The 21,621-nt window shown below is 41.6% G+C and overlaps 1 protein-coding gene across 1 annotated transcript in view; it reads left to right on the forward strand.

Annotated features, from left to right (window-relative positions):
* The window catches only part of LAMB1 (laminin subunit beta 1), a 55,002-nt gene that overhangs the window by 30,135 nt on the left and 3,246 nt on the right, over positions 1-21,621 (forward strand). The window contains exons 20-32 of the mRNA XM_040412460.1: positions 454-685; positions 1,019-1,182; positions 1,344-1,568; positions 1,890-2,107; positions 2,198-2,294; positions 7,973-8,342; positions 8,755-8,930; positions 9,833-10,074; positions 11,299-11,502; positions 14,820-14,964; positions 15,978-16,185; positions 17,722-17,863; positions 18,039-18,215. Of these exons, the coding sequence (XP_040268394.1) occupies positions 454-685; positions 1,019-1,182; positions 1,344-1,568; positions 1,890-2,107; positions 2,198-2,294; positions 7,973-8,342; positions 8,755-8,930; positions 9,833-10,074; positions 11,299-11,502; positions 14,820-14,964; positions 15,978-16,185; positions 17,722-17,863; positions 18,039-18,215 (2,600 nt within the window). The remainder of the gene's footprint in view (positions 1-453; positions 686-1,018; positions 1,183-1,343; positions 1,569-1,889; positions 2,108-2,197; positions 2,295-7,972; positions 8,343-8,754; positions 8,931-9,832; positions 10,075-11,298; positions 11,503-14,819; positions 14,965-15,977; positions 16,186-17,721; positions 17,864-18,038; positions 18,216-21,621) is intronic.

Here is a 21,621-nt window from a genome sequence, read left to right on the forward strand (position 1 = left end):
GTCCCGAATCTGCAGCGGGTTCAGCTGACCCACTAATGGGTGTGGGGAGCTTCCGAATATTTTACCCGATTGTTTTAAGTTGCCGCTAGGACTCTATGGCAGAGACTTTCTCTGCTCTATCCATAGCATATGCAGACACTTTTGGTCAAGCTGAATATGAATGTATATGGGGAAGCCAGGAGGGACACGGGAGAACTAGCTGGTGAATTGAATGTGTATGGCCAGCTTTAGACTGTTGATGGATCTTGCTGACTTTGTTTTATTCTACTGCAGGGAAGATGGAAGGAACAAGCTAAGTTGTTGCTACATGTAACTTCTACTTTTCTTTTTCTTTTTGTGTTGTATTTTGTGCTCTTGTCTGCAAAAGTGAAAATTCAAGCCTTTAATCACTATTATTATCATCATAACCACCTTTGTCAAACACATCCAATTAATTTACCCTCATCTTTGTAGCTTGTGAGTGTAACCTGAAAGGATCTTCTCATGCCTTCTGCCACGTGGAGACTGGTCAGTGCCCATGCTTCCATGGTGCCTTTGGACGTCAGTGTGATGAATGTTTGCCTGGTTACTGGGGATTTCCTAACTGTCAACAATGCCAATGTAATGGGCATGCAGATGAATGCAACCCACTCACTGGAGAGTGCACCCACTGTAGAGATCATACTGAAGGCTACAGCTGTGACAGGTAGATCTTTCTCAAAGAAGTGGAAGAAACTTTTTTAGTTATGGTTCTGTGTGAGTTTATTATTGATGTAGTTGGTACTTCTTCATAATTTCATCGTTTCTGTGGTAGTTGTTGAATGTAAATACATTTATGCATCTTGGTGCCTGAGCTCAGATCCCCATAACCAACTGATATTGACTGGCGGGCTGGTATGTAAATTGTTAATATGTAAAGTTGGTGTGAACTGGACTGACTGACTCATTGTCTTGGTTTTCATTTTTCATGGTGGAAAGTAGAGATCAATTGTAATATTACTATACCAATTAGTTTAATGTATTATGTGCTTATTTGTAGGTGTACAGCTGGCTATTATGGTGATCCCAGGTTAGGCTCAGGTGATCACTGCAGACCTTGCCCATGCCCTGACGGACCTGGTAGTAGACGGCAATTTGCCAGTGGATGCTACAAAGATCCTTCAACTGAGCATGTCATATGTTCATGCAACAAAGGCTATACAGGTAATCATGAGCTGGTATAGCCACTGAAGGGATAATGTCTTATTACAGACCATGGACGCCTATGTACTACAGGGCCAAGCCTAGTCTGCCATTTGAGTAGAGGCACTTCTAGGACCACACTTGTAAACTGATAATGTGATGTTTTTGTGTCGCCATGCTAGGTGTTAGGTGTCATGAGTGCGCCTCTGGTTATTTCGGAAATCCAGAAGAGATTGGAGGAACATGTCAACCATGTAATTGCAACAATAACATAGATATGTCGGATTCACTTGCCTGTGACAAGCGCACCGGAGTGTGTCTGAAATGTCTCCATCACACAGAGGGCGAGAACTGTCATCAGTGTCAACTAGGCTACTACGGAAATGCCTTCCAACAAGATTGTAAAAGTGAGAATTCATTTTATTTTTGTTCCCCTAAAGCATAAATTCAGTTAGTCTATATTAGTAGAATGATCCTTAGACAGTTTCCCTTTGAAAAAAAGTGTGTCCCTTTCCTCATCTTGAATGTCAGAGTATTGACCTCCTTGTATGCATCTAGTGAGAGACCAGAAGGCACAAATACTTATTTACATACTATTCAAGTACTTAAAGGGAGTCTGTCGCCCCTTATCTGAGGGCAGCATAAACCGATGATGGTTCCATACCACTGTACTTACTCTATACTGGTATCTTGTTTGCTAACTTTTATAACACTTGTCTTATTTTTAGAGTGCGTCTGTAATTACCTGGGTACTGATCAGAATTACTGCCAGGGAGACGAGAGCTGCCACTGTAATATTACCACAGGGCAATGTCCATGTTTGAGCAATGTGATTGGACAGAGCTGCGATCACTGTGCACCAGATACCTGGAATCTAGCTAGTGGAAATGGGTGTGAGTCATGTGGCTGTGATCCTGCCCGTTCCTTGGGCTCATCCTGCAATCAGGTAAGTGCATGAGTAATATTTTGGATATAGATTACATATATTCTGCTGATGTATGGAAAACTCAATTTTTTTTAATGTTTTTCTTTGCAGTTTACAGGGCAGTGTCATTGCATGTCTGGCTTTGGTGGCAGAAACTGCAGTGAATGTCAAGAACTTTTCTGGGGTAATCCAGATGTTGAATGCCAAGGTAAATAAAGTCCATTTTCCCACCATTGTGAAGTGGAAACAAGCATTTAAAAAATATATATATATATTTCTCCAATGCATGTGGAAAGATAAATGAAGAAACTTTACAAATAGCCTTTATTATTTCTTGCTATTTTGTTTCCAGCTGCTATGCAGATCTACATCACTTCATGGTAGCAGAGAGCAAATGACTCCTGTGTGATGTGATCCAGCAGTTGTTCTTTCGTCTATTTGTACCCTACTTCTTGCAGATAAATGGAGTTTTGTTACTATGGAATTGTATAGTTCTGCATCAGTGCTGTACATAGAATTCCATGCATTTATTTTCTGAAATTTAAAAAATACATATAATGACCTGTTAAGTGATGATTGATAGCTAAATATTTTGGCCTTCACTAGTGTTCATATGTCAGCAGCCTCTGAGCAGTCCAGTGAAGAAGTACAGGCTGCTCTACGGCCAGTATCCACCCAGTGGTGGGGGGGTTTGACATAAACATTAATAAAAATGGTGATAATAAACAGGACAACATCTGCATGGAGTTCCTCCCCATGTTTAGTTGGGTTTCCTCCGGGTACTCCGGTTTCCTCCCACACTCCAAAGACGTACTGATAGGGAATTTAGAATGTGAGCTCCATTGTAGAAGCAAGCAATGATAATGTCTGCAGAATATATCGGCGCTATATAGGTGAGTAAAATAAATAAAAATACTGGCAATTTGTTGATAATGACATTTCCTATTATGATCTTTAAAGTTGCTCAAAGCTGGTGCTTCGCCAAGTATTCACTAACATCTCTTGTTAGGGTCTATTTATATTCAGCAGAGTTTTTGCAGAGATTTCTGCAACTGACCGTCATAACCTCCATTGAGGTCGTTTCAGCAGCCAGAACTTAGATTTTTGCAAGGACCCTTCAAAAAACAGTGGCAGAAATGTCTGCCATGTGTTAATATACCATTCAAGGGTCACTAACCTGTCAACAAACTTTGGCTAAATCAGTAGTACGAGTGAATATAAGTAACGTTGCATTATATCTTATAAGAGGAAAATTCCTTTTTCCCACCATAGCAGCTCACTCCTCTTCCCCCTCCCCTCTATATAGACTTCTAAGGGCAGTAAACTGACAGTCCATCCGGGTCCCGCTAGATAAATTTAGCAGTGAATTCTGAGTGAAGAGCCTGACAGGTAGAGAAAAGGCATTTTTCTGATAAGACATATTACAAAGTTTCTTGTATTCACCTGTACTATTGATTTTCCTAAAGTTTTTGTTGAAAGCTTAGTGACTATTTAAGTTTCAGGCACAAGTGAATTTTTTTGTCCTCTAGTTAAAGGATCACTGAGCTGTCCCAAAACTTTTGATATGTTCTAAGACCCACACTAATCGGTAGAACGAGGAGACAGAAGCACTTGCATAACATACTCTCTCTTCTCATGGCAGGAAACAAACTCAGTAGAAGTTTAAGGGCCGTCTTGATTCATCTCCTGCAGCTCGAGAGATCAACTATGTGAGCACTTCTCCTCATTTTAGTGATTGATGGGGGTCTCAGAACTCAAACTCCCACCGATCAAAACCTTTCATATGTTGCTATGACGTATCAAAAGTTTTTAAAAGCTCAGTGACCCTTTACGCAGTTTTGAACTAATAGACCATAAACCTGTAAACATAGAATGAGAGTACATGAGTAATGCAAACATCTTGGGAACTGGAATGGTGACATAAGATCAAAGGCTCTTATCACATTGCACTTTAGTTGGGAAGTGGAGTATTTCATTATAATCACTAGGGATTAAGCGGAAGATCAGAAATCACTGCATTTTCTTCATGCAAAGCTGCATTACTTAGCTGAAGAAGCTCATTAGCCTTTAAGTTTGAGCCCTTCCCCCTTTGCCTCCAGCTACAGAAGTCTCTTTTAAAATCACTTACCAAACAAATCACTAATCCCTTCCATAGAAATGCATCTAAGTGCACAATGTTTTAAAACAACATATGAACTATGAGTTTTTTTTACAGGAAGTAAATATCACTTGGTTGGTTGATCGGTAATTTTGATAATCCATCCTATTTGATGTAACTGTTGCCTACAAGTTGGAGTATGCCTTCTCATGTTTGGCACTGGTGTGAATGTATACTGTTCGTCTGGCATTCGTTAATTATAGTGATTTAGTCAGCGCTGATCATTGGAGTCATTGTGCATTGTTTGCAGCCTACACATTTCTGGACAGATAATGCTTTGTAGAGACGGGCAATGAAGGCATGCCAAAGCTGAACAAAGTCCTAACTGTTCCCTTACAAATCGGACTTCTTCTTTATGTTAGTATATGACATGGGTGGAGACATTAAGACAGTGCTGCAGTACAATCATGGTTTTATTAATGTTCCTTTACATACCTCCCAACTTTTGGGACTGTCTGAGAGGGACACTTATGGTTTATTGAGTGAAAGTCCATTTACAGACTTATACAGAATATTTACAGACCTATACAGACTAGTTACAGACTTAGCCTACATGGACACGGACGTGGTTTGGTTCCTCATCCGAGCCGCATTTTTTGCGGCTGGGGTGCAGACCCATTCACTTCAACGGGGCCGCAAAAGATGCGGACAGCACACGGAGTTGCTCCGTTTCGTAGCGACGCAAAAAAAATTGAACATGTCCTATTCTTGTCCGTTTTGTGGACAGGGATAGGCATTGTTACAATGGATCCGCAAAAAAAAGGATGCCATACGGACGTCATCCATTTTTTTTGCGGATCCGCAATTTGCGGACCGTATAACACAAACGTTCGCGTGCATATAGACTATTACAGACTAATCGTTTTGTTAGCTCACAATAGCGCAAAAATTATCTGAATAGAAACATTTCTAAAATCTAAATTGCATTAAATGAAATAATATACAAGGTGGGGTCTAATACACAGAGAGGAGCCAAACACTTTTGTAAGGCAAATCTATACCTCAGATCAAAAAGAGGAACATTTAAGGAGAAAAGAGGGACAGAAGGACTTGGGTCAAAAATAGGCACTGTCCCTCCAAAAGAGGGACACTTGGGAGGACTGCCTTTAGGATGCTAAACGGCCTTCAAAAAGCTCACTTTACATGATGAATTATATAAAGCGTGGAAATGAACATGGTATATAACACTTTTTACACCTTTGACACTTCGCTAAGGTTAGAAATTTTAGTGCGTTCTTATAGCCACTGCCAGGGGTGGATACAAAAAAGAATATAATCCTTTCCAATATACTTTTCCTTTCAATTTGATTAAAATTATGGGAGACATTTATCAAACCAGATACATCTGGTTATTGGTGTAAAAATTTCACACGACATGCCGATTGCTGCGTTTTCTGCAACATTTCTGTGACATTTAGGATGTTGGAATACAGCAACAGCTGCAGCTTAATGCAGGAGGAACTATGCTAAGCTGACAGTAGATGGCGCTGTGTTAAGCATTACTGTTTATTCAAGTGCAGGTCTTCCAGGGTATGTACTGTCTGGTGATGTAGATGTCATCTCTGGTAGTCTCCATCTTGATGGTTTATCTTACAGTTAATGGTTGCTGTTTTGTCCCAAGTAAAGTAAACCAGTTCTTTGTTCTCCCACAATGTTTGAGCGCTGTTCGTAAAAGCTGCAAACACTGCAACATAGGAGACATGACACTTTTCAAAGTGGTCTATGTTTAAGATTGAAAAGTGAGATTACTATCTGCGACACTTGGAAATGTCACACAAAAGTCTCAGAAAAGTCTTATCCTTTGCCAAGCAGCCCCCTGGTGTATTTTTTTTAGATTATAAGTTATACAGCACAATACAGTTGCACCTAAAAAAATAAAACTGCACCGTCTCATAGATTTGGTGCAACTACACAATGCAAAACCAGACTTAAAATTGACATAAAAATGATCTGGATTGTAAAAATGGCCCCCAATAACTGCATGTATGAAAGTATTAAATACGCCATATTAGATCATTCGTGAATTCTCGGACAAAAGCATCTGAATGATTAGATGACGCTAAACACGTAGACATTTCAGCATGGCCTCCTAACTTGCAGTTCTTGTGCATTACAAGGGTGACTTCTTTCAAGCTTTAATGTCAAGGACAATGCTTTCCTGCTTGGTTTAGTTTAATGAAAGAACAATGTCATAGTTGTTTTTTTTTTTAATAGCGGATGAATTTGAAATCATAGGACTTCCTACAGTTGGATGCTTTCCACTTCTTTACTTTTTAATATTATTCTTTTGTATTTCAGGAGGTAACTTTTATGCTGTAGGTTCCACTTAATTGACGAATTATACTTCAATCCTCAATAGCTACTTTACTTATAGTTTTCTTTTATATGTAGATAAATATAATATATTATATATTTAGATATTATAATATTATAAAAAAACATATATTGAAAATAAATGGTGCTTTTTCCTTCTTGCAATAAAATGGTTTATCTAATGTTAGATTATGTATTAAATAGCAGAGCACAACTTCAGGGTCTTCTGAAGATCAAAAGATCTTGGCATTTCTTGTGCTGACATTCTCAATGTATTTGGTGTCTCCCTCCCAGTTTTGATCTTTATGTAAAAAGAGTTTAAGTGGCCCTCACTAGAAAGATCTTTGTTGTGTACTGAAGGAAATAGTCCTCTTTGAAAGGCACAGCGGGAGATCCTAATCACTCTGGGCTTCCTGCACAAATCTAGGGGTTTGGTGCATAAAAGAAAAGTCTGTGGGACCAAATTATCTCTACTGTTCATTATAGTTGGAGAGCCCATATATTCTTGTAAGGCTGTGTTCACATCACCGTTTAGTTTTCTGATCTGTCAGAAGAACAGAAAAATGTAAAATAAAAACGGATTCTTTATTTTGAGCATCCGTTGTACAAATTTTTCTTCCATTCTTGTCTGTTCCTTCTGAGATCCGTTATTTTAGACAGGAGAAAAAGTCCTCCACACAAGATGCTTAACATAAAGGGTCCATTTTTTTTAACTTTATTGTTCTTCTGATGGATTTGAAAAACAGAAAACTAAACCGTGATCTGAACCAGGCCTAAGGCTGGTATGTTTTATTAGAAAGTTCTATCACAAAACTAATGGCACATGTTTAGTATAAGCAGTGGAGGCCAGAATAAATAGCTAAAGGCGGCCATACACAATAGCTCTCCTGGCTGTCCCATACAAATGAACGTTCGTTTTTCGGCACATATGCCGAATCTAAGAAGGAACTCGGCAGCACGGTGGCTCAGTGATTAACACTGTTGCCTCTTGGGTTTGAATCCGACCAAGGACAACATCTGCATGGAGTTTGTATGTTCTCCCCGTGTTTGCGTGGGTTTCCTCGGGGTACTCCAGTTTCTTCCCACTCTCCAAAGATATGCTGATAGGGACCTTAGATTGTGAGCCCCATTGGGGACAGAGAGTGATATTAATTCATGTCAAGTGCTGTGGAATATGTCAGCGCTATATAAGTAAATATAATAATAAATATGCTGACTATATCTGTAGAACCCCCAAGTGTTTACATTTGGCATAGGCTACTTTTATATAAATTAACATACTTTTTTTTTTTTTTTACTGTATAGACTAATGCAACCTGACATGTTTTCCTATACATATGGAGACTATGCGGATTTTTCCCCCTAGGTGTATAATTTAAAATGGGACACTGAATTTTATTTTTATTTTTTTGCAGCTTGTGACTGTGACTCAAGAGGTATACAGACCTCTCAGTGTGACCGATCCACTGGACACTGCATCTGCAATGAAGGAGTAGAAGGAGTGCGTTGTGATAAATGTGCACGTGGTTACTCTGGCATTTTCCCAAATTGTGTACCCTGTCATAAGTGCTTTGCCCTCTGGGATGTCATCATCAAGGAACTCTCCAACAGGACAAATACAATTTTAGACCGCGCCAATGCTATGAAAGTCACTGGAGTCATTGGACCTTACCAGAAGACCGTCGATAGAGTTCAGGCAAAATTGGAGGAAATTCAAACCATCATCTCCCAGAGCCCTGCCACACAGCCACTGAAAAACATTGATAGTCTTTTTGAAGAAGCAGAGTAAGTAAAGTATTGATATTTCAGGGTGAAAGCCGCTGTATATGGACTGAGAAATGTGCGGGTGAAAGCAAACAATAATTTTCTAATTTATTAAGAGCTCATGCACACAATCATGTCCATATTGAGGCCCGCAATCCATGGATCTGCAAAATATGGACTCCTTCAGTGTACAATCGGCATCTTTCTCACTCTCATTACTAGAAATTACTATTCTTGTTTGCAAAAAGGACAAGAATAGGACATGGTCTATAATTTGCAGAATGATGTCCATTTTTTTATGGACCTATGTGAATGGGTCCATGGGCAATCTGCAAAAAAACGGACACGGATAGAAAATATGGTTGTGTGCATGTGCTAAATTATTGCTGTCATTTCGGTTATCTTATTGCTGTCATTTCGGTTATCTTACAAGGAAAATGAAATCAGAGTTGCTGGAGAAAGTTACAGAAGTAGAAGAGAAGCTTGCAGAGATCAGCCTCAATGGTTCTGACCAAGTCGCCGCCCTGCAGGCAGATGCCGATGGTGTCAGCAAAGCACTGAAACAACTTGGAGAGCAGCTGGAGTACATGAAGATTTCCAATGTTCGAGGTAGGTTTCTCCCAAAATATCTTTATTATTTGCTGGAATAGCAGCATACCTCAGAATAAGGGCGCATTCAGATGACCGTAGTGTTTTGCGGATACACAAAACACGGATACTGGCCGTGTGCGTTCCGCAATTTTGCGACTGCACATGGCCTCAACAAGAATAGGACATACTCTATCTTTTCTATGGAGCTGTGGAACAGACCCACGGATGTGGACAGCACACAGTGTGCTGTCCGCATCTTTTGCGGCCCATAGAAATAGAAATGAATGGGTCCGCACCTTGTGGAACGGATACGGACTCATTGATACGGCTGTCTGAATGAGCCCTAATGTTGTATACATCCTCCTGCAATGTCATCTGCACCCACTGTTTTAATAGAGTAGGACAACATAATCTGAGCAAAGCCTAAACCTTGCCAATCATAACACTGCTGTCTGGTATATTTTCAGATTCCCATTTAAAAGGGTTTTCCAAGATTTTTAAACCTTTAGCAGAGAGCAGGTGCTGTGTAAAATTAATAAAAAAAAAAACAAACACCTTAACTTTTTTTTAACTGTCTCACTGGTCCCATGCTACCACTCCAGTCCACCCCACTCTGATTCCTGCAAGGTCTGCAGAAGTCATGTACTGCCCATCATTCACATGACTGCAGCAGCCAGTCACTGGCCTCAGTGGTCACTTGTACAGTGTGAATGGTTAGCTCTGCTGAGCATGCTTGTTATATTGAATGAGTGGCCAAAAAAAAAACCTCCGGCTTTACTTACTTTCAAAAGAATCCCAAAATGGTTAAACTTCAACCTGCCCAACTTTGGTGTCCATCGGATGGAGAAGTGAGGGAACAGTCGAGTGGTAGGTCTTGTTTAAAATTTGATGGGAAAGCATTGCTTTTCTTGTGTTTGCAGGCGCTATGGACAGCATCAACAAGTATTTCCAGATGTCTCTAGAGGCAGAAGAAAAGGTCAATGCCTCAGCCATCAACCCAGATAGCATTCTAGAGCATTCAGCTGCTACACGGAGGGAAGTGGAAGATCTCATCGATGAAAAGGAAACTGTTTTTAAGCAAATACAAGATGAGCAGTCACGCATTTTGGATGAACTTGCCGGTGAGATCCAGAATTTGGACCTTTCTTCTGTGTCTAAAGAGGTATGTGAAATTGTAACTCTGGTAAATTAATGAATGCCTATCTCATAAAATTATAGTTATAACTATAGGAGATGCGATCACTTTATGGTCTTGAGAATGAAGGATCCTTGTAGCACTGTGTCCCCTTCTACGCTCTCCCTGTACAGCGGTGCGTCCGGCCAACCCCATTTACTTGCAGCGGACACAACATTTAAAGAGGACCTGCACCTGTCCTGTTTTCATAACTACCGTACTTGCATTCCCCTTGTAATAACAATTATGGAACATCTTTCTATATAACTTAAACTTTTTGGAAATAATTGCCAGCAGTCTGTAATAAAGATCCCACTGTTACCAGTTGGGGTTGTTCCTGCACAGACTGACACTACCCAATCAGTACTGCCAGTGCCAGACTCTACAGGGACACACCCACAACTGGTAACACCCAGTGAGGCCAATTCATTCATAAATTTCTAGTAGGAATAATAGAGGAATGGTACAACATAGAGCTGGAAGGATGCTCCAGAATTGTTATTACATGGGGAATGCAAGTAGTTAATAGGAGTTAGGAGTAGTTGTGAGAAGACATGACAGGCAGTGATGGCCAGTTCGCAGTGTTCGCCCGCGAACACATGCGATCTGTCATCTTAACTGAAAAGTCCGGCGAGCCGGTCTGAAATGAAATGCGGTCTCCGGGAGCAGGCAGTTCCGAGAACGGCCCGATGAAGGCCCCCGGAGGCCGTTCTCGGAACTGCCTGCTCCCGGAGACCGCATTTCATTTCAGACCGGCTCGCACACAGGCACAGGTAAGGACTTACCTGTGCCTCGCCGGACTTTTCAGTTAAGATGGCAGATCGCATGTGTTCGCGGGCGAACACTGCAAACTGGCCATCTCTAATGACAGGTCCTCTTTAACCTGCTGTGTGGCCCCTTTCATTTTCCTAAGCAGTGGGAGTCCAAAAGGTTTGACCCCCAGTGATAATCAAGTGATGGCATATCTCAGTAATGTCTTGTGGAATGTAATTTTCCAGGTTGCCCAGCTTTTTTTTATATCTTTGCTCAGGTCTAGATCCCTTATATCCAAGAAATCACTCTGTAGTTTTTTTCGCTCCCAGCACACTGGGGAAAATACACGATCCCAAGTTTCTAATTCCGAAATAATATGGGTGTCATTTGTAGTCACACTTTAGGGTAAAAGATAATAGATATGATGTTCTTTTGAGTTTATTGATCTTTTTTTTCTAGACCTGTGGAACCCCAATTGGCGCATTATGTGAAGATTCACAATGTGGAGGGCTGGGCTGCACAACAGAAGATGGCGAGAGGAAATGTGGTGGGGACGGCTGTGGTGGGCTGGTGACCGTGGCTCATAATGCATGGAAAACAGCCATGAACTTTGACAGAGAGATTCTGAGTGCTATGGCAGAAGTAGAGGAGCTCTCTAAACTGGTAAGTGATATGACCAACGTTCTAAATCAAATAAAATGTCCAGCTATGACTTTGTATGGCTTAAACATGTGAAATGGTCTTTAACCGCCTCCGGACCGCCTAACGCAGGATCGTGTTCCAGAGGCGGCAGTCTCAGGCAGAGTCACGCATATATGCGTCATCTCGCGAGACGCGAGATGACGCGCTTAGCCGGCCCGCGGATGCGCATCACGGGCCGGCAAAAGTTAGAGGGGGGTCACGTCATCAGCTTGCCAGCCAATGATCGTCGCTGGCAAGCTGATGATTTTTTAAAAATCGAATCACAAGCCATCTAACACCTTATATTTATAGATATAAGGTGTTAAATGGCTTCTCTGCTCCTCTGCTGGTCCTTTTGGTCGGTTGGTCTCAGCAGAGGAGCAGACATCACAGTGAGTACACACCAAACACTTCACTTAGCCCCAGATCACCCACCATCATCCCAATTAACCCCTTGATCACCCCTTGATCGCCCCTGTCAATCACCTAGTGAAAGGAAAAAAGTGATCAGTGTAAACTGTCACTTTTTTTTCCCACTGGTATTGACTGATAGGTTTTAGGATAGTTTAGGCCCCTTGGTTAGGTAGTTTAGCGATTGTTTAGCGCCCAGCCCACCGCACCGCAGTCACTGATTCGCTGATTAGCGTATCGCTAATCAGCATTCGCACTTTTATAGTATCTGTAAGTGATCAAAACTGATCACAGTCAGATCTATAATTGTATTAGTGTCACCTTAGCTCGCCCTCCACCCAAAACACCTGATCGGTCGCCCACACGTGCGTTCACCCACGCCCGCCCCGCAGCTAAATTCGGCCCCTCATAGACCACTTCAACCAGAAATTTGCAGATTTGTATACCCCTGAGCAAAACATCTGCGTAGACGAGTGCCTAATACATTTTACCGGGCGCCAACTTTGTATAAAGAAATGGGAAAAGTTGTCTTTTGCCGAGATATTTCTCTCACCCAGCATGGGTATATGTAAAATGACACCCCAAAACACATTGCCCAACTTCTCCTGAGTACGGCGATACCAGATGTGTGACACTTTTTTGCAGCCTAGGTGGGCAAAGGGCCCACATTCCAAAGAGCAACTTTAGGATTTCACAGGTCATTTTTTACACATTTTGATTTCAAACTACTTACCACACATTAGGGCCCCTAAATTGCCAGGGCAGTATAACTACCCCACAAGTGACCCAATTTTGGAAAGAAGACACCCCAAGGTATTCCATGAGGGGCATGGCGAGTTCCTAGAATTTTTTATTTTTTTGTCACAAGTTAGCGGAAAATGATGATTTTTATATATTTTTTTTTCTTACAAAGTCTCATATTCCACTAACTTGTGACAAAAAATAAAAACTTCCATGAACTCACTATGCCCATCAGCGAATACCTTGGGGTGTCTTCTTTCCAAAATGGGTCACTTGTTGGGTAGTTATACTGCCCTGGCATTTTAGGGGCCGAATGCGTGAGAAGTAGTTTGAAATCAAAATGTGTAAAAAAATGACCTGTGAAATCCTAAAGGTGCTCTTTGGAATGTGGGCCCCTTTGCCCACCTAGGCTGCAAAAAAGTGTCACACATCTGGTATCGCCGTACATCATTTTCCGCTAACTTGTGACAAAAAATAAAAAGTTCTATGAACTCACTATGCCCATCAGTGAATACCTTAGGGTGTGTACTTTCCGAAATGGGGTCATTTGTGGGGTGTTTGTACTGTCTGGGCATTGTAGAACCTCAGGAAACATGACAGGTGCTCAGAAAGTCAGAGCTGCTTCAAAAAGCGGAAATTCACATTTTTGTACCATAGTTTGTAAACGCTATAACTTTTAACCAAACCATTTTTTTTTTACCCAAACATTTTTTTTTTATCAAAGACATGTAGAACAATAAATTTAGAGAAAAATGTATATATGGATGTAGTTTTTTTAAAAAAATTTTACAACAGAAAGTGAAAAATGTCTTTTATTTGCAAAAATTTCATAAAATTTCGATTAATAACAAAAAAAGTTAAAATGTCAGCAGCAATGAAATACCACCAAATGAAAGCTCTATTAGTGAGAAGAAAAGGAGGTAAAATTCATTTGGGTTGTAAGTTGCATGACCGAGCAATAAACGGTGAAATTAGTGTAGGTCAGAAGTGTAAAAAGTGGCCTGGTCATTAAGGGTGTTTAAGCTAGGGGGGCTGAGGTGGTTAATGATGTCCTTTGCAAATATGTCAATGTTGTGTACAGTCTGTTTTGAACCCTAAGGCTGGGTTCATACGTGACTGATTAGCTGCGGATTTCCATGCGGCAAATCCACAGCATTATACAGTACCAGCAAAGCAGATGAGATTTTAGCAAATGTCATCCACATGCTCTGTAAGAAAACCGCAGTGAAAATTGACCTAAGGTGCGGATTTGAAATCTGCAGCATGTCAATTTATGCTGCAATCTCTGGATCTCTTCTGCGGATTTCACCCTTTGCAATGGAGAAGGCGAAGCACACTGTCTTTTCCGTGGCAAAAACCACGTGATACATGAGGTTTTGGTGCACTTTCGCCACCAACTTTGCTGCGGGCATGCAGTAAAAACCGCAGCGGATTTTTCCACAGTATCCAGTCACGTTAGAACCGGGCCGAAAGGTGTATTTATGCATAGTGACTAGTGGCAAAATTTTAACGCAAACTACAACATAATCATATAAGAAATAACGGAACAACTGTTTCACATTCATGAAATTGAGGGTTTGCTCACAAAAACAATAATGATTTTGAGTTCCTATCAGTCGTCTTACAATTAGAACAATATTGCCATTACAGGTGAGCGAATTTCCGGTTATGAAATTCATTTGCGATTCATTTACTGGTAAAAGGTGAATTGAGAGGACTCCCCTGAATAACGGAAACAGGATGGATCCGTCATGCAGCCTATAGACTTCTATTATGACGGAATAAATAACGGAATGCCTCTGAAGGCATTCCGTTATGCATTCCGTCATAGAATTGCGTTATGGTCCGTGGTAACGGAATCCATAACGCAATTCACCTTTTACCAGTAAACGAAGCGTGAACGAACAAAATATGAAATTCGCTCATCCCTAATTGCCATCACTAGTGTTAAGGTGGCACCTTTATAAAATAGTTGGCTGATCCTGCCAGAATCAGTGTGAACCTTTAATCACACTGTCACAGGAGCCATGTTTAGGGCACTTAGTGAAACATGTCCGACTATGTAATTGCAATGAACCATACTTGACACTGTTCACATTGCTGCAAAATTCCAAAGTAAAGTGGTATGTGCATTTTTTTTTCTTAAGGTTGCTGAGTCGAAGCTGAAGGCAGAGGAAGCAAAACAAAATGCCCAAAGTGTTCTCAACAAAGCAAATGCAACAAAGGACAAAGTTGACAAAAGCAATGAAGATCTAAGAAATCTCATTAAACAAATAAGAGACTTCTTAATGCGTACGTATAACTTCTCGAAGGGTAACTCTTTGTAGATGCTTCCTGGTGTGACCCTTGAACTTACCTGTGCTGATTCATTTCTTAATTATCTTTATAGGAGTTGGACTCCATTTGTGTGAAATATACATACAGTTTAATGATAAAGCAGCCACCACTAGAGGGAGCTAACTGCCTATTGTTATGAATTGAACACAATAGTAAAACAATTTATGATAAGTGCCAAAGCTCCCCTTAGTGGTGGCTACAGGTAACCAGATTTTTTGCATTTCATTCGGCAGTTATGCATTCTCTTAAAAACAGACCTCCAATTCCTATAAAGGTAGAATGAGAAATTAATTGGTACAGTATGTTGGAATGACATGGTGCTAAAAGGTGAACATTCAATTTAAAGGGGTTGTCCCATTAAAGCAACTTATCCTCTCTCCACAAGACATGACATGGTGCTAAAAGGTGAACATTCAATTTAAAGGGGTTGTCCCATTAAAGCAACTTATCCTCTCTCCACAAGATAGCAGACAAGGGTCTGAATGGCGGGGGTCCAACTGATGGGTCTCCTGATCACAGGAATTGAAGCCTGTGTTCTCCTGTTTGAATATTGCGGTGGATTCATGCATGCTGCCACTCCATTCAGCTCTATGGGGCTTCTGGAGATGGCTGAGTGCTATCTTCAATAGTACCATAGAGTTGAATGGGGTGATGAACATGCATGCAAGTCTGCCACTCCATTCAAACAGGCAGCACGGACAACCATTCTAGTGATCTGTGTAGGCCCCAGTGATCAGACCCCGGCTAATCAGACTCTTATACCCTATCCTGTGGAAGGGTGGAAGCCTGGACCAGCAGGTTCAGTCACTATGAGATGCTAAATCAATAATAAGCTCTATAGGCTTTGTACAGGGCTGTAATAGGGGCCTTTATATAGTGTTTCCATGCACACACCACAAGGGGCTAGCAGATCATTTATTTAAAGTATGTGACAGGTAATATTTTGTTGGGTCTTTCTTCACTGACAGAGGATGGCGCTGACCTAGACAGTATAGAAGCTGTTGCCAATGAGGTTCTAAAAATGGAGATGCCAACCACTCCTGAACAGTTACAGGCCTTAACAGAGGATATACGTGAACGTGTGGAAAGTCTTTCTGGAGTGGAAACAATACTTCAACAAAGTGCTGGAGATATAGCAAAAGCAGAGACTCTTTTAGAAGAAGCCAAACAGTCCAGGTAACTATTGAGTCCATGCTGTTTCTAAAAAGAAGCCATTTTGAACATTATATAGGTGTCTGGACATACTCTTTTAGTTGGTGTAATTTGTAGAAAATTGACTTCCAATGTGTGAATGTATTAAGAGGGAGGCTGCATTATTTGGTGGAGGAAACATTTTCGGCCACCATTTTGAAATTCGCCATATTGAATTCAGCTCAGGTTTTTCAGTTGTCAGTTGAAAGACTGTATGGTCTATGGCAGGGATGCTCAACCTGCGGCCCTCCAGCTGTTGCAAAACTACAACTCTCAGCTGTAGGCTGTCCAGGCATGCTGGGAATTGTAGTTTTGCAACAGCTGGAGGGCCGCAGGTTGGGCATCCCTGGTCTATGGCTATCTTCCCTGTCTGCTCCATAAATGTGTGTTCATTACAGCCGAAATATGATTTTTCTTTTTCTATTAGGGGAGGGAAATATGTTGCTCCAGATAATATGTCAATACTTATTTTGGACGAAAGCAACCCAACTTACCCCATAGTTATAAGATTGTTTCACGTCAATGATCGACTGTGGCTGGTGAAATGGATTGGGGAGAAGTCTGGGATCCTTGTGCTCATGCACTTACTTAAAGGGACACTGACAGGGCCAATAAGCATATTGAGGTATATATATGGCAGTACAGGTCTTATAATGGGTATTACAATCATCTAAGTATCCCCCCTGTCCACATTATACATACAGTAAACTTAAGTTTTATAACCTGCTCCAACGGTCTTCAATCTGCCCAAGGGGCGGCGTTTCACCTCTCTTGCGCCCAGCCAGCCTCCCCCAACTGCCGCTTTGAAGCGCAGCCCAGCTCATGAATATTCAGTTTGCTGGGCGGCTTCTGCGGTCCCCGCTCTGAAGCGCTGCGCTTAACAGTGCCCTGCGCATGCGCCGGATCTTGTGAAGTCGGGGACAGTAAGCGCCGCCCAGCGAAGTGAATATTGATGAGCTGGGCGGCGCTTACTGTACCGGACTTCACAAGATCCGGCGCATGCGCAGGGCACTGTTAAGCGCAGCGCTTCAGAGCGGGGACCGCAGAAGCCGCCCAGCAAACTGAATATTCATGAGCTGGGCTGCGCTTCAAAGCGGCAGTTGGGGGAGGCTGGCTGGGCGCAAGAGAGGTGAAACGCCGCCCCTTGGGCAGATTGAAGACCGTTGGAGCAGGTTATAAAACTTAAGTTTACTGTATGTATAATGTGGACAGGGGGGATACTTAGATGATTGTAATACCCATTATAAGACCTGTACTGCCATATATATACCTCAATATGCTTATTGGCCCTGTCAGTGTCCCTTTAAGGTGTAGTAAAAACCACAAGAAACGACAGACCCTGACAATTATAGTTGTAGAATAATACAATGTCTACCGTTTGAGGGGTGAAAAAAAACAGGAAACTGCAGGACAATAGTTGTGGTTTAAGAATATTGTTATCTAGAGGGAATCCATAATAGTTTCAGCTTTTTCCACATATAAAAACCCTAAAATAACTTTAACATTTCTTTGTAATCACAGCAAATCTGCATCGGATATTAGGGCTACAGCTGACCTGGTGAAAGAAGCCCTGGAGGAAGCGGGCAAAGCCCAAAGTGCAGCTGAAAAAGCCATTAAACAAGCAGATGACGACATAAAAGGAACAAATAACCTACTCACTTCCGTAAGTTAAAAATAGCTGAATGTGAAGATATTGAATCATTTGTTTTTCACGACTAACGAGGCTTGGCACCAAAAAGGGAAGATAATATTGTGGAAATGCATCATACATTATTTTTCATTTCAGTCGAGTTTTCTAATTTAGTAGATTGTTTAATCTGGTGGTTTTCTGTTCATAGATTGAATCTGAGGCGGCAGCATCTGAAGAAACCTTAAATAACGCAACCCAACGTATTGCAAATCTTGAAAAAAGTCTTGGAGAGCTACTGAAAAAGTCAGCTGCCAATTCTGCAACTCTGAATTCCATAGAGAAATCTTCGGAGGATGCTAAAGCTAACGCAGATGGTGTTAAGAAGGTTAGTTCATAACAGAAATGGTAATATTTTAGGTTTTTAGTAAAAATTGCTGCTAGGATAAGTGGAATGGATTCCAGAGAGTTTTCCTTTAAAGGGTTTTCCAGCAGAAGGGCTCACATCCACGAACGTGCCATGTTTTACGGATCTGCAAAACACGGATCCCGCCAGTGTGCCTTCTGCAATTTGTGGAACGGAACGTGCGGCCCATTATAGAAATGCTTATTCTTATTCGCAAAACGGACAAGAATAGGACATGATCTATAATTTTTGCTGGGTCATGGAACGGAGTGCTGTCCGCATCTTTTGCGGCCCCATTGAAGTGAATGGGTCTGCATCCGAGACGCAAAAAATGCGGCTCAGATGCGGAACCAAACCACGTTCGTGTGAATGCGCACTTAGAAAAATATGGCTTCTTTCTTTCCGAAACAGCACCACATACAATACTGAATGTCTATCATCAGGATAGAGGACCAGGTGATTTTCCATTTTTCATTCCTTGCCTTCCCAGAGTCATAACATTTTTATTTTTCTATTCACATAGCCTTATGAGGGTTTATTTTTTTTGAGATAAGTTGTACTTTCTACTTACAATGTAGTGGGAAGCAGGGGGGAAATTCTGCCACAATTTTTTTTTTTACGTTTACTATGTGGCACTATGTGGTAAGATTTATCTGTTACCTTCATTCTCCAGGTCAGTACGATCACAACAATACCTCACTTGTATACTTTTTCTTGCATTTTAATACTGAAAAAAATATATAAAAACCATGGGGAAAAAAACTTTTTTTTTTTTTTTTTTTCAGCACTTTATTCTGACCCCTATATCTTTTTTGTAGTTATGTGTACTAAGCTGTGTGAGGGCTCATTTTTTGCCAGGCGATCTGTCCTTTTGAGTGATACCATTTCGAAGTGTGTATGACTTTTTGATCACTCTTTATAAAACATTTTTAGGGGGTTGAAGTGACAAAAAATGGTGAATTGGCCGTTTTTATTTTTAATTTTCATTATGCCATTCACGGCGATGCCCATGATCTGTATTATTATTTTTTTATATTTTTAAAAACATTTTTTAATTCACCCTGTGTGACTATAACTGGTAATCATTAGATTGCCCATTGTGTTCATTTATGCTAAATGGTCTTCATTGAACACTTCATTTTCAATATAACAATACAATGCTGCCACCTAGTGGTCTGTATTAGTATATTCTACAATAGTTGCTGAAACCTGCTTGAGGCTTTGGGCTATGAGAACAGTGTAACAGGTTCCCTAATCTCAGCCGGTGGGCGCTGTCACGGGAGCACATAGCTCCTCCTTCCGGACTGCTCAGATCCCTTGGTCACATTTGACATGTACGACAGTGGTCATGAAAGGGTTAATATCAGATCTGTGGGGTCCAACACCTAACACTATGTGTGGTCCACTGTGTGGTTCCTGGCGTTCACTTGAATGGGAGCTGAGCCACAGTAGCCAGCACGGCCAGTACAGGGGGCAGGACCTTGTGCTTTCGGGTCTGTCCACTGTACAGTTTCGGATGCCGGCAGCTCCCTGAAACAGCTGATTGCGTTGGTGCGGGATGTCAGACTCCCACCAATCTATCCATAGGATGGGCTATTAGCAGGAACAGTGGACAGTTTTAAAAAGGGTTTAGGTGAATTCTTAAAAGTAAATGACATTAATGTTTATGAAAACGTGTAGAAAACTGATTCTCACTTCCTTCTGGGATTCACGTCCCCTCTAGGGATGAGCGAACTTCACGTTTTAAAGTTCAAGTTCGGGTATATGCTGAATTGTGTTATGGATTCTGCTATGATGGACAGTATCGGACTGGGGTACCTAGGGCCCACCAGTGTAACTGATTCTGGAAGCCCACCTTAGGGCTTCTGCACACAAAATATATTTTTTTCCGTGGCTGTACCATTTTTTTTTGTGTGGCCTGTATGTGATACCATTCACTTCAATGGGGCTGAAAACCCCCAGAAATGACTCCATGTGCATTCCGTGTCTGTATGTCCGCATGTCCTATTATTGTCGGCATTACAGACAAGGATAGGACTGTTCTATTAGAGGCGGCTGTTCTGTTCCGCATAATGTGGAATGCATACACCCAGTATTTGCGGACTGCAAATATCCAACGGTCGTGTTCATGAGCCCTTACAGTGATAACAGAAATATTAAAGATGAAGTATGATGGTAGACACTCACAGCAAAATGAACAAACATACATGTGGCAGAATTTCGGCTACTTTCCCACTTACAGTAGCAGAGTCCGGCGGGACACCCTGCCGCATCCGTGCTAATGCTAGCCCACTGTGCCGCCTCACAGCATGTTTGCCGTGCTGCGGCCGGACCTCCAAATATAGTGAATGGGGCCGGAGCGGACCTCTGGCGGCACGGTGGGCTAGCGTAAGCACGGATCCAGCAGGCTGTTTCCCTAATGGAATAACCTGCCAGACCCTGCTACCGCAAGTGTGAAAGTAGCCTTACACATATGGATATCCTGCTCTCAGTCAGAAACAAGACACATGCAGTTCCTATCACACATAGGAAACATGCAATGCAATGCACGCACCAAGACATTTTTTGCCTAACCCTATTAAGTGTAGCACACGTAAAGGGCTTGTCTCACTTCAGTAAGTGGCATTTATTATGTAGAGAAAGTTAATACAAGGATTGTGATTGTCCATATTGGCTCTTTTCCATCACATTATACACTGCTCGTATCCATAGTTTTGACCACTACGCAATCCAGCAGCGGTGGCCGTGCTTGCATACTATAGGTAAAGGTGTTGGCCTATGCACAATTCCAGCCTTTCCCTATAGTGTGCAAGCACGACCACTGCTGCTGGAGTGCAGGGTGGTCGTAACCACGGATACGTGCTGTGTATAATGTGATGGAAAGGAGGCACAATGGATAATAACTGTAATAATAGTCCCCACCTATCCCTTGGTTGAACTTGGTGGACTTATGTCTTTTTTCATCCGTTATTTACTATGTAACTAAATATGTAAGGACCAGAAAATTCTGTTATAGTGAATGTGGCTGAGCCAATATACCATATGCTAGGTGTGGTACTTATTTTTTGAGAATGCAGTCATTTTTTTTATAATCTTGGACAACCCCTTTAAAACTTTTCGCCCTCAATTCAATTGATTACTGGTAAATTCTGCCCGAAGGCAGTGTTAGACTCTAAACCGTGTGTTCAGGATGGAAAGAGGTAAACCAATGTATGGGTAAGGATCAATAATCCCAATAGCAGCTCTTTGTGTCTGCAGAGTTTGTAATGTTTAAAGGGGTTGTCCGGGTTTAGAGCTGAACCCGGACATATCCCCTTCTTCACCCAGACAGCCCCTCTGAGATGAGCATTTCATGCTCCGATGCTCTCCCTTGCCCTGCGTTGCATCG

Source organism: Bufo bufo, chromosome 1, assembly GCF_905171765.1.
Source record: "Bufo bufo chromosome 1, aBufBuf1.1, whole genome shotgun sequence".
Classification (NCBI taxonomy): domain Eukaryota; kingdom Metazoa; phylum Chordata; class Amphibia; order Anura; family Bufonidae; genus Bufo; species Bufo bufo.